At 40.9% G+C, this 13797-nt stretch overlaps 1 protein-coding gene across 5 annotated transcripts in view; it reads right to left on the bottom strand.

The window, feature by feature from the left end:
* The window catches only part of OSBPL6 (oxysterol binding protein like 6), a 215346-nt gene that overhangs the window by 78228 nt on the left and 123321 nt on the right, over nucleotides 1-13797 (bottom strand). For all 5 annotated transcript variants that reach the window (XM_065931822.1, XM_065931825.1, XM_065931826.1 and 2 more), the window contains one exon: nucleotides 8292-8545. In XM_065931822.1, the coding sequence (XP_065787894.1) occupies nucleotides 8292-8393 (102 nt within the window). In that variant the 5' untranslated portion in view covers nucleotides 8394-8545. The remainder of the gene's footprint in view (nucleotides 1-8291; nucleotides 8546-13797) is intronic.

Here is a 13797-nt window from a genome sequence, read left to right as displayed (position 1 = left end):
ATTAGATTACTTCTAATTTTTTAATACCATAAACATACTTTGACAAACACCTCTGCACAGAAATCTTTACATGTATTTTTGGTTGTTTCCTTAGAATGCATTTCTTAGAAGCTGGGTTACCAGGTCCTATGGTTTGACTTTTTAAAAGACTTTAGATACATACTGCAAAATATCCCTCCAGAAAAGCAGAATTAATTAATATGCCAAGCAGTAGTGCATGACAGCATCCATTTCCCTGAAACCTCATCAAACCTGCCTATTCCCATTACTACAAAATCTGCTCTTTAACTAGGATTTGAGGTCAAGAAGGCTGGTACGACATGCATGGGGCTTTCCTTTACTTTTGTGAAGGTATTTTAATCACAACTGTTAGGTAGTCAGAATAGAAAAAAGGAGTCCAGAATGGTGCTGGCTAAAGGACAAGGAAGGGAAAAGCCTGCAAAAATAGAACAAAGGAAGGTCCAAGGACTGGAGTGAGGACCTCAGGTAGAACAAACAGCTCTCCTGGCTAGCCCAATTTACATAGGGCAGGCCCGGGGGGAGGAGAAAAAAACATATAAAAAGAGGAGGTCTCTCTCTCTCTCTCTCTCTCTCTCTCTTCCTGTCTTTTGGGTCGGCATGCCCTCACACGTCAAGGATATATTTTCCTTTATTTTCTAAATAAAACTGAGCTGTAACACTGATCTGTCCAAGAGCTGTGACATGCCGAGGGCTTTAACGTCCATTGCTTCAAATTTTTGTTGTGATGAGACAGAACTGAGGAAATTACACACTCTGCTGACACAACCTAGGAGAGTTACTAAGACAGAGGGATGGTAATTTTTTCTGTGTGTCCAAGTTGAAAGTCAAATAAAGCAGTTTTGTAGATGTATGGTCCTTTGGGATGATGTTTTTATAGTCCCAGTAAAATACCTGAAATGTGTTCTATAGGAGCAATTGTGTCCCAGCCTGGGTGAACAACAACCTCCTGAGGAAGCTTCTGCAAACAACAGATTCCCAGACCTCATCAATGACCTACGAATGAGACTCTACGGGGTTCATAACAGATCATAACGTGCTTCTCTCCATTTAACGTTATGCCTAAGAACCCAGCAGGCAGTATTCATCTTGGCTCTGACAGACGGACAGACTTGCTTCTATAAACAGGCTAACCCAAACCAGCCAGAGGAAGGTAATAAAATAATTCCTTCAGTGAGAAACTAAGGCAGGCGGAGGGAACCAAAGTGCTTTGGCAAGCACACCAGGGCAGGCAGCAAGCAGATTCTTTCTGGGATAACACTGAGTTCTCAATCACTGGTGGGTAATGAGTACGTGCTAGGTGGCAAGTTTCCTTCCAGTGGTCTCGGTTTCAGTACATTTGACACGGGCTGAACACAGGCCGTAAACGCCACACAGCAGTGACAGCAATCTCCAAATGGTGGGGACAGCAAGAGATCTGTGGGGCCGCTCATTTCGTTTCATAAAAAAGGCTAGCTGTAGATTTTAGTAAACAAATAAATGATTGAAACTTCTCACTCCGAATGCAATACATGTAGTCTAAGTCCAGAAAATGTAACATTCAGGAAAGCACAAAGTACAAAAAATCACCTTTAATAGCAAGACTTCACAGTCACTATTAATATTTTCATCTATGTACTTCTGGTCTATTGTTTTCCAGGCCAAAAAGGATGTGAAAAATTACTGCTATTGTTGAGGGAAAAAATGAGGTGATACATAACTCAAGGGTAACTGACAAATGCCGTGTTACAAAGTTCACAGACAAGTACAGAAGGCCCTTTCTCCAGACATTCCTGCTCACCAAGCCCTACTACGGAGCTTACGGTGGAGTGGTCAAGAACAGGAACTCCAGAATCAGGGTTCCAGGAAGCAAACCCTGACTTAGCTGCTCATTAGCTGTGGCCAGAATATTTTACCACTTCATACCAAAGTTTAGTTCTCTGAAATAGTGATGATATTTCAGCCTTCCATAGTGAGAACTCATGAGATAGCAGTTGTTGCTGGTATTCTTCTATTATTCATGAACTGTGCCTAATATTTAGACTTTTCAGAACACCCAATTTTAAAAATGGACCTAAATCACAAAAGTTGGTCACAATGTGACTTTTTGCAAGCAGATACTATTTTTCCCATCAACATTGGTCCTAAGTCTGAAAAGTTAGGTTCCTTGGGATGACTGGAATCACCAAAAGCCTAACTTGGAAGCAAGTCAGGAATTTAAACTAACCTGGCACCCAGGGCTTTATATATCAGTCTCACTCTGGCTAAGACAACACTTCCCTGATAGCTCAGTTAGTAAAGAATCTGCCTGCAGTGCAGGAGACCTAGGTTTGATCCCTGGGTCAGGAAGATCCTCCAGAGATGGGAAAGGCTATCTACTGCAGTATTCTGGCCTGGAGAATTCCATGGACCCAACAGTCCATGGGGTCGCAGAGTCAGATACTACTGAGCAACTTTCACTTTCACTTTACTATTTCTCTCTGAACTGAGTTCCAGGGTTATCTGGCAAATCCCTGGATCCACTGAATTCTAAAATTTTTCTATTTAGATACTGGCATATTTCAAATTATCCTCCTCCTCACTGATAAGACTGAAGATGATTTAAACTGGAAGTTAGCTATAAATCAAGAATGCTTGAATTTTTCTCTCCAGAACTGAGAACACTTTTGTTTGGGGAACCCAAAGATGGAAATAGGTTTCATATTCAGAAAATAAAGATACTATATTTCAAAGCAGTAACTTGGTTTAGCAAAGCTATTTGAAAAAGATACTTCAGAGATTCAACTGGAAGAAAAATATTCCAAGTCAGTTTGTGTATATGCTGGGGGATATTTTTATCAATCTGTTTGTCCAAGAATAAAACTTGTTATGAAAACCCCATACACAAAGTATAGTTGTTAGTGAGGAGCATTTTTACTTTCTGGTTTTCTAGACATCTTCTTCACTAGTAATGAAAGTTGCAAACAGAGCAGACACTGCTATCAGAACTGGGTGGTTACGTGGTGGTAAACCAGACCATGGTTACCGGAGTCCCACTGAATCACTGTTGGGGCAGCCTCCCATGCTATCAGAGGACATTAGCTGCATGGGCCACGGTTTGTTTTGTTCACTGTTGTAGATAATGTATAGGAAACTTTTTTTCTTACTATTAATACTTTATTCTTTTTTTTTTTTTTCTTTTCTTTTCTGGCTGTGCCACATGGCATGTGGGATCTTAGTTCCCCAACCAGGGATTGAACCCAAGCCCCTGCAATGGAAATGCAGCGTCTTTACCAATGGACCACGAGGGAAGTTCCAGAAAACATTTTTAGATATCCATGTAATTGAAATCTTCTATTAGTTGTAATCATTGACCATAATATTGAATATATATTTTATTAAACACTGGCAAGAAGATTAACTATCAGCCTCTTATGACTTATTAGGAATATCAGGAATATTAGGAATATTTTTTTTCCTTAAAAAGTTCTTTATTTTATGATCTCTAAGCTTCTGTAAACTTTAAATCATTATAAGAATAGCTGGTATTTGTTTTCTTTGATTTTTCATTAAACAAACAGATTGACTCATATGTGTCTTTCACGTCTAACTCGGTAGAGCTATAACAATTCACTCTAGTAATAGACACTGTCACCTGGTAATTGGGCTTTCCTGGTGGCTCAGATGGTAAAGAATCTGCCTGTGATGTGGGATACCCGTGTTCTGTCCTTAGCTTGGGAAGATCCCCTAGAGAAGGGAATGGCTACCCAGTCCAGCATTCTGGCCTGGAAAATCCCAAGGAGAGAGGAGCCTGACAGACTACAGTCCATGGGATTGCAAAGATTTGGACACGACTGAGCAACTAACACTATCTGAGAGTTAGTTATTCATTCCAAATTCCAAGTTCTTAGAGCAACAGTATCTGACCTTCTGAAATGGTTTGATGACACAAGTAAAAATAAGCATCGGCTCCAAACAGAGGTTTCACTTTAAAAAATGTAGACCTGGGTTTCCCTGGTTGGCTCAGTGGTAAAGAATCCGCTTTCCAATGCAGGAGACATGGGTTCGATCCCTGATCCGGGAGGATCCCACAAGCCTCAGGGCAGCTAAGGCCATGCGCCACAACTACTGAGCCTTGCTCTAGAGCCTGGGAGCCACATCTGCTGAAGCCCGCGTCCCTTAGTGCCTGTGCTCCAGAACAAGAGAAGCCATCACAACCAGAAGCCTGCACACCACAACTAGAGAGCAGCCTCCGCTCGCCCCAACTAGAGAAAAGCCTCCACAGCAACAAGACCCAGAACATCCAAAAATAAATAAATAAACTTATTTTAAAAAATGGTCCACATAAAAAAATAAATTTTTTTTTTTTAACATAGATCCTTGGCTTGATCCTGAAACTGTCTCAACAGGGTGGTTTCAGTCTTGTATACTGCAAAAAATTCTCTAAAAAAATGTAATCATAAGGGTAATTATCAAAACAAACAATCCAAACCCAATCAGCTTGCTATAAGCCAATTACATAATATTATTGCAAAATAAGTAAGAGGAGAGACTGGGAAACAACAACTCCTATTTTAGAGTTATCTCCCACCCCACCAATAGTTTTAACATCTATGCAGAATGCGTCCATTGCTTTGCTTTTGTTTGATATCTCTGCCTACATACGCCCCAAGTCATTTATTCTACTGTACAGTTGCCATTAGCAGCAAGTAGGAGGGTCTGTGCTCTCCTGGTATCTTCTGCCACCTCTGAACCATCTCTCATCTACTTTCAAAGCCCACTGTTTTCGGGAAACTCAACTCCTGACTATACTACTTTCTCTTCTTGCTGTCATCTCCCAATTGCATGATCATTCCTTCACAGCTACCAAGGCCTCTGGAACCTGGTTCACAGTCTTCCTCTCCATGCCAATCTCTCATTCACTTGCTTATTCAAATATATTCTGAGCCAAATTATATACCAGGACTGTAGAAGATGCTAGGGAGACATTATTAGGCAAAATAAAACTTCTGTTTCCAGGGTGCCTGCACTGCAGTGATAAGGAGCAGAGGAAAGGGATACAAATGTAAACAGATGAATGTGTAAAATGTCAGATAGTGGTTAATGCTCTAAAGACAAAAGCAGGTAAGTGGACAGTGAGTGATGAGGATACACAGGAAAGGGTAAGGGAAGGCTGCCCAAAGAGGGTACATTTGGAGAATGATTCAAGAGTGTGAGCATATCTGGGGATACTTGGAGGAAAAGCAAGCTGGTCTGAGGGGGCCCAGAATGCAAAGGCCCTGAGGTTGGGAGCATGCTTGGCACATCCAAGGAAGATGCCAGGTAGCACTAAGTGGAACGTGGTAGGAGATAAGACCAGAAAGGTATATGCAGATCCAGGTTATGAACGACCTTGTAGACAATGGTCAGCAGTTCAAATATTTGGAGACTGATGGGAAACCGTGGAGGCCTGGGTGCAGGTGAGAGGCTTGATCTGACTTAGCTTTAAAGGGACCACTCTGACTACTTTGTGAAAAATGACCTGAAGGTTAGTCAAAGGCAGAAGTAGGAAGACCAGTTAGAAGGATACGGCCATAGTCTGAGTGAGGAATGATGGTGGCTCAGACCGGGGCAGATGGGGAGGAGGAGGGAAGGAGTGGGTCAGATTCAGGACATCCTGAAGGCAGAACCCATGGGATTCACTGAGGGTCTGGAGGCAGGGTGTGAGGGAAAGAGAGGCATCGAGGATGATTCCTGTAAGGTTTTTGGCCTTACCAGTAGGACAGAGTTGCTGTTTACTGAGATAACGGGGACTGGGAAGGAGTAGATTTGAGATAGAAATTAAGAGTTCAGTTTTGGACATGTTAAGTTTGAGATGCCTTCTTAGTATCCAAGTGGAGCTCTTCCTTGGTCACTTAAATATTATTGTTGTCAGCTGACTGACATCTCGAATCAGGGTTCATGAATTCAAATGCTTTCAGGGGCCAGGCAGGAAACACAAAATATTGAAATACAATAAGGAGAGGAAGAGACTGTGGCTGATGAGAGAGCAAATGCCTCATCGAAAGGGGAAGCCAACCCTGAGCCCAGCCTAGGGTTGCCATTTGGGATCTGGGCCCCAGTGTTCCTTTACCTTCCCATTTCAAAACAGAAAGAAGAATCTGGACTTTCAACAACCAAACATCAGGGAAATAAAAAAGCTCCACAATCTATCACATTCAAGAAGTGCTCAGTTAAACCAAGTTCTGGCTGCAGGATTTATTGGTGTCTTTAATTTATTAATTGCAAAAAACGACTGGGTTTAGCATTTCTCTCATTTACTTGACAGCAGGACCTTCTTTTCATGCAACATTTCAAGGGACAAGCATTCCTTGGACCATACTTTGGGAACTGCTGGTTATGCAAAAGTCCTAGACATCTAATCAACCTATTCCCTCTTCTAAAATTTTAGGGAGTATATTTCTTGCATTTTCAGAATCATAGTTGAACACACAAACACACATATACACAGATACAGCCAATGTTGTTAGATGTTCTAACATCTAATATCAGTCTTGAACAAAGTGGAGCAGTTACTAAAGTCTTCCAAATTGTTAAATACTAAGTGGACCTTGATCCCCTTGGTGAAGAAACCAGCCAGGAGTCACACATTCTACCTCCAAATCTCCTCTGATGGACCAGAGTCTCAGTTCCTCCCTGTTTTCTTGCATACTCACCCCAGAGCTCGGGTAAAACAGGCAGTTCAACTAAGCCTGACAGATGGTTCTGCAACAGCTTGCAGTCTCTTCCGTTTGCCACAGTTCTCCAGGGTGAGCAGGGTCAATCTCTTCCTTCCCTCAGCAGCCAGAAGGCCACACTGCTTAAAATGCCTCTCAATTTAAATGCTCAGGGCAAGGGGAAAATGGAGAAGCCATGACAAGAGAGGACAGAGAGGCAGGTGAAGGGTAGCATGAAATTGCAAACTTAGAAAGCATCTCAGTGTGCAGCAGTAATTTAATTTAAATGTGTTTTCATTCATGGTACTCTTACTTTTCTTAAACTCTAAAGATGTAATGCAATAAACATTATAACTATGTGTAATCACAGATTTAGCTAATGATATAACTGCTTCCAATGAACAGAATGTAGATGTCCTCTTTGAATTCCCCTGCAATTTCTTGTTAGAAATAGGAAAGGGAGTTCGGAGTGGGGATCCGTAGACTGAGGGCTTTCTAAGGAACACCTCCAGAAGTGCATTCCCGCCATCTAGAAGAAGGAATTCTCATGTGGAACTGGCATCTCAAGGCCCAAGTCTGTACTATGGAATATCAGATAACTGAGGTGTGCACTTCTAGAAACGAAGCAAAATATTCTGAACATACAAAATAGGAGGGAAAAAAACTGCACAATAATGTTTGCTAATTGGATGTCCCCCAAAAGAAAAGCTTTTAGAAAAAGTTAACATCTGCTTATTGTGAAAGTCTATCATAAGATAAGATTATAATGGCAAATAATATTCAGTTAAGTGTTGGGCAAAAAATTCACCTGTCTTGACAAACAGGCATATTCATATGACTAACCTCCATACAACCTTGCCTGTATAACAGCCACTAAAGTAGTAATAAAGTGAAAACGGCTCAGTAGTGTCTGACTCTTTGCAACCCCATGGACTATGAATTCTCCAGGCCAGAATACTAGAGTGGGTAGCCATTCCCTTCTCCAGAGGATCTTCCCAACCCAGGGATCAAATCCAGGTCTCCTGCATTGAAGGTGGATTCTTTACCAGTTGAGCCACCAGGGAAGCCCAAAGTGGTAATAAAGTTTCCTATAAACAAAGATAATGTACAGAATGGGCTACATGGAATAATTAAACAATAATAATTTAATTTCTCTGATGACTTCAATTTCCTGATTCTACAATTATACTTGTAACCTCATTCCTCAATCTGTTACCAGATTCCATGAAACTCCAAACAGAAGTTAGTGCATGGCAGACCAATGAGAGACTTGTAGGAAGAGGCCAGGTTGCTTTCAACCTCCGCAAGTGAAGAAGAAATAGCAGAACATTCATGTTCCAGAAGCCACCTTCTGCCCCCAGGTACAGACATGAGAACACTGAGGGCTTCACCTAGCCACTCTTTTGTGGCTTGCACTCTGAAAAAGGATTCTCAGTTGTAGAAAAGCAAGGGCAAGGTCTTCATGACATCATCAGGCAGATGGACAGAACACAGTGAGTTTTCCTGGGGAATAAAAATCTTCACAACAAAAGTTTCAGACTTTATTAGCAATCCCATCACATCCTGATGGTACCACAGTTGCTCCAAAATAACAAAAGGCACGTTATACTCTTCTCTTACCTGCCTACTGTCCCTCTGGGAGGACGTGGAAGAGGAGGCACTTCTATGGGTGGGGGTGGAAGTTTTATGAGCAGGGGATATGCCCTTCTCGTCTGAACTCATAGCTGCAGTTACAGTCTAGTTGAACGCACTGAAGACCATGCCAATCGTGTTTCAAATTCACAAAGAAGCAGGTGATTTTTCAGCTTTAGTCCATTTCATGAATCAGGTTTGATTAGAAAAGAGGAGACAAATGTTGAGGGTGTCCCAAACACCTAAAAGCAAAGTGAACAAACAAAAAAAAACCTCATGTAAATGATTTTAAAAAAAGCATTACATTAAAAATCATTTTATTTAGGAAACAAATATGAGAGGAAGAACTCTGACATATTACTAAATATTATTTCTTCTAGATTTTAAGGTAGAGGATAAAAGTGTTAATATGTAACAAACCTCTGTCAACATGGAAAACAGGAAGAGACCGTATGTTAAAGTGATATTCTTCCGCTGTATTCTCATTGTTTTAAAGCAAATTACAATGTTATGTTCTGGACCTTCATGCCAAAGTACATCAGTTGCTTTCCCTGAAATGCAATTTCCTCTGCTCAAGGGATTATAATGGGAGAGCCATCCATATCTGTTGCCGGTTTAGTTCAGTCATTTCATACATGTGACAGTTAAATCCAACACAAAGAAGTCTGTGACAAAAGTGAAAAGAGCTGATGCATTTTGTGCATCATATGATCCAGTGTTTGGGAATGATCAAGGGATACACCAGTCCATCCTAAAGGAAATCAGTCCTGAATGTTCACTGGAAGGACTGATGTTGAAGCTGAAACTCTAATACCCTGGCCACCTGATGCGAAGAGCTGACTCATTTGAAAAGACCCTGATGCTGGGAAAGATTGAAGGCAGGAGGAGAAGGGGATGACAGAGGATGAGATGGTTGGATGGCATCACCGACTCAGTGGACGTGAGTTTGAGTAAACTCCGGGAGTTGGTGATGAACAGAGAGGCCTGGCATGCTGTGGTTCATGGGGTCGCAAAGAGTCAGACACGACTGAGCGACTGAACTGAACTGAAGGGATACACATATGCACATTTATTTGTACTTCAAGACTACAGCACACCTACACATGACTCTCAACACCAACAGGCTCACAAGCATCTGCAGGCTGACCAGCATGTCCTGGGACTGGGGAAAGGATGGAGTTGCTTCACTTATCCACAGCCAAGAACCACGTCATTTTTCATTTGCATTCATGTAAGGAAAAGTCTGCACTGTAACTACTATGGCTAAAAACTTGTCCCTGTTGTTCAACTGGCAACACAGGTTGCTGGGAAAAATTTTTTTAAGGTAAGCATGATAGTGTAAGATGCAAAGCTTATACAGCAATCTATGTCCCCAAAAGACTATCAACTAAAGTGAACTCTGTCCTCTTCTAAGAAAGTGGAAGGCCAAGTTCCAGGCCCAATCTACATACCTTGAAGGAAGCATAGACCCTTGAGTAAGTACTTTAGCACAAATCAGAAACAAATAAACAAACAAAAACACCTGCTAATGATGAAGAGATATCAATCTTTAGGCTGAAGAAAAGTGAGACCTGAACTTTTCAGTCCAGGGGCAAAGACAGTCAATGAAAAAAATCAAAAAAGGATGAAGATACATGGGGTATTAGGAGGACACATGGCAAGGGGGACTCACTGGGTCAGGAGGTCAGAAGTACCCCTGTGCAGGTGGGTTTAACCTGAGATCTGAAAGATGACAAGAAGTTAACCAGCTGTCTGGATGTCCAACTGGGTGTGATCTAGGAATTCGTGCTGGTCAATATGATCAGAACACATGGAGACAGTGACATGGGGGTCAAAGAAGAGCAGAGTTCAATTCCTGTAGGGCATGCTCAGCACTTAAGAGTTTTATCCTAAATCTAAGAGACCATAAAGAGGTGAGGTATAACCAGATTTGTATGCTAAAAAGATCACTTTGGCAGCCATGAGCAGAACCAGAATGGAGAAGTAAAGAAGATAAGGGAAGCCCAACTGGAAAATAAAAGATGATGAACCAGAGAGGTGGCGGGACCACTCTGCACCTGCCTGTCAGCTGTGTCTCGACAAGGGGGAGGAAGGGCTTCCTGGTACCTCAAACAGTGAAGAATCTACCTGCAACATGGGAGACCTGGGTTCAATCCCTGGGTTGGGAAGATCCCCAGCAGAAGAAAATGGCAACCCACTCCAGTGTTCTTGCCTGGAGAATTCCATGGCCAAAGGAGCCTGGCGGGCTATAATTCATGGGGTCGCAAAAGAGTCAGACACAACTGAGTGACTAACACACACACACACACACACACACACACAAGAAGGGGGAAACAGCAGGGCTCAGGATGATTCCCAGGCCTCTGGTATTCCAGGCGAGAGCCGGCCAAAGGCAATCAGGACAGACAGCAGGCCATGAGTATAGTTTCAGATGCGTTAGCAGTGAGGCACAACAGAGGCATCCAAATGGAGACAAACACATGTGTCTGGAGTTCAGAGAAATTTAGGCTGGAGATGAATGTTTCATAGATTATGTTAACAATACAAATATATCGAGCAACTTACATATAGATCATGTAAACTCTGCAAGTGCAAATAAATTAAATCTTATAAAGCCTATCATTATACGCTTAAAACCTGCAACATTATGTTAACTGATTATGTGATCTCATTGGTAATCAGGATTTTAACTGTCAGCTGGCTATAGAGAATATTTGAAAGAACAATCCCAGTAAGTAAAAGGCAAGTGACTATAAACTCGGAAAATCGGACTTTACTTGTGGTCCTTTCACAAGATTTCAACGCCATTGTCACCACAGGAAAAACAAAATCTACTTATCCCCCAAATTGGAAGACTTGCTCTTGAAACAAAACTAGCATTAGAACTAATAGACACATAAAGAGCTGCAGAGCTCGCTCTTTGGCTTGAGATCAGGTTTTGTTTAGTACTGGCAAGAGGCAGTAATAACTCACACTTACAAGATGGTCAGCTAATCCTTCTCTTTTATGAGGTAGTCTAATAATTGTTCTCAAGCCAAGCTCTGGTGCCAGCAAACAGAAAGAACACTGCTCAAATTCTTGATACGAAGTACTTTGCTTACTGGCCCAAGAAGCTTTACAAGTAGATGTTGATACCTGAGCAAAAAGTATGGAGGTTCTGTGATGTGCTCAAGTGCCCCAAGGGATGATGCTGAGACAACCTAACTCATTAAACTCTTATCCATTTGTAAGTAAATTTAACCCAACCTACATCAAGGGCCAACATTTTCTCTGATGTACTTTTCTTTTTCCCCTAATAGCATCCAACTGCACTTTCCTCATTAACATCAATGCTAACACTTTGGTTTTTGTTTTAATTTAAAATGATATTTTCAGAGTAACTTGTCTTTGAAGAAAGGGTAGCATTTTTGGTTGAATTATAATTATGAATATCTCAAATAATGTCAAGAATGAGGAAAACGTAAGAATTTAATTCATTCCATGAATTGTTTTTGAGGTTAGTGTTGTTGCTGGGCTTCCCTGATGGTTCAGGCAGTAAAGAATCTGCCTGCAATGCAGGAGACACAGGAGATGCCTGGTTGGATCCCTGGGTCGGGGAGATCCCCTGGAGGAGGAAAATGGCAACCCACTCCAGTACTCTTGCTTGAAAAATCCCATGGACAGAGGAGTCTGGTGGACTACAGTCCAAACAGTCGCAAAGAGTCAGACACAACTGACTGACTAAGCATGCATGCATTACTGTTTCTATTATTTTTAAAAATCTTCTTTTAAAAAAAGTTTCAAGTACCTAATATAAGGTTGAATGAGATGACCTTTAATGATCATTCCAATTTGATTATAAACCAAGTGTCTGATCAATGTTCTATTTCAAAATGCACTGACAAAAGTCAATGTAAACTCTTTGGTAGGTTGCATCTATTTATTCTTTATTCCTAGAATGTAAGAAATATTGTGACATTAAAAAATACTTATTTCATCTCTGTCAAAACACATTTTTAGAAATCACCAAAACAAAATTCTAGCCCTATTTTAGATCATAGATTTTAAAGTCAACACCAACATAATTCCTATACTCAATGAGAAAAGTATTGTGGCTGAAAATAACAGCAATACAGGAACCTAACATCTAATTTTCCTGTCTTATTCCTCCTTCGCAGATCAGTGAGATCACTACAGTTGTTTCTAAGTGCAGTAACACTTGCATTTACAGTGAGTGACATAAAAATCAGATTTATGACCTATGGACCTAACTAAAGAAAAAGGTAGCAAGGAAGACTTTTAGAACTTGCTGTTTACAGGCATCATACACCATGTGTCTTCAGAAAAACATCTGAAACTGGGGACAACTTACCCCAGGCTAAGTTGTGATGCGGTAACAGAGAACTCCAAAATCTCAAGGGTTTACAAGAAAGGTTTATTCCTCACCCATTTACATGTCCATTAGAGGTTGGCTCTGCCCTACTCTATATTCTCTTCATCCCAGGCCTAAGAGCCCCATATGAAGGAGGAAAAGAGCCATGGCAAAACCATCAGACCAAAAGTTCTTACAGCTTTTGTTTGTAGGCAGCACATGCAACTTAAACTCACAATTTTTGTTGGCCCAAGCAAGTCATATGGACAAACTGAAGTCCATAAGGCATGAAAGCATAATTCTCTCAGTGATTGCCTGGGCACAATAATATGATGTATTGTATTTACCATAGGGCTTCCCTGATAGCTCAGTGGTAAAGGACTTGCTTGCCTATGCAGGAGATGTGGGTTCAATCCCTGGATCGGAAAGATGGAGAAGAAAATGACAACCCACTGCACTATTCTTGCTAGGAAAGCCCCATGGACAGAGGAGCCTGGCAGGCTGCAGTCCATGAGGTGCAAAGAGTCAGATACAACTTAACAACTGAGAATGAATGAATAAGGAAGGCCACCAGACAGATATAACACAATACATTTCACCATCCTTCTAGTGGGACATTTAGATTGTATTCAGTCTATTCTTAAACAATGAGATTTATCATAGAAGAGTTCATGACAATTATATGTTTCTACCTTTGATTATTATAAAGTCACCCTCTGTTTTATTTGATAGCATTTGCTTTTTTTCCTGTTTGTAATTAATGAGATTTGTCCATGCTTTTAAACTTTCTACACTTTTGTATTATGTGTTCCTCTTAGTAATAATCATGTTGAGTTGTTCAAAAAAAAAAAAACTAATTTCAGTCTTCCCCATTTCCATTTACTGTTTCACTAATAGTTCACCTTACTCCTCCATACCATTTTACACTATATTTTTTGGTTTGTCTTCGTTTCCTGTAATGCTTGATGGCTTTTCCTATATAATCTGCCTTTCTTTATACTATTGACTTTTCCATGGTTTTAATTGACTTTTATATTTGTCCTTAATTTGGAAGATACAATTCTCCCTTTAAAATTCTATTTATATTCTCCTTTAAGGTTTTCTCTCTCTCTTTTTTTTTTTTTGGCTGCACCACGCGGCTTG

Source organism: Muntiacus reevesi, chromosome 3 (genome assembly GCF_963930625.1).
Source record: "Muntiacus reevesi chromosome 3, mMunRee1.1, whole genome shotgun sequence".
In the NCBI taxonomy this organism is placed as follows: Eukaryota; Metazoa; Chordata; class Mammalia; order Artiodactyla; family Cervidae; genus Muntiacus; species Muntiacus reevesi.
Note: the sequence above shows the minus strand (reverse complement) of the source record. Positions and strands in the feature narration are given on the sequence as shown.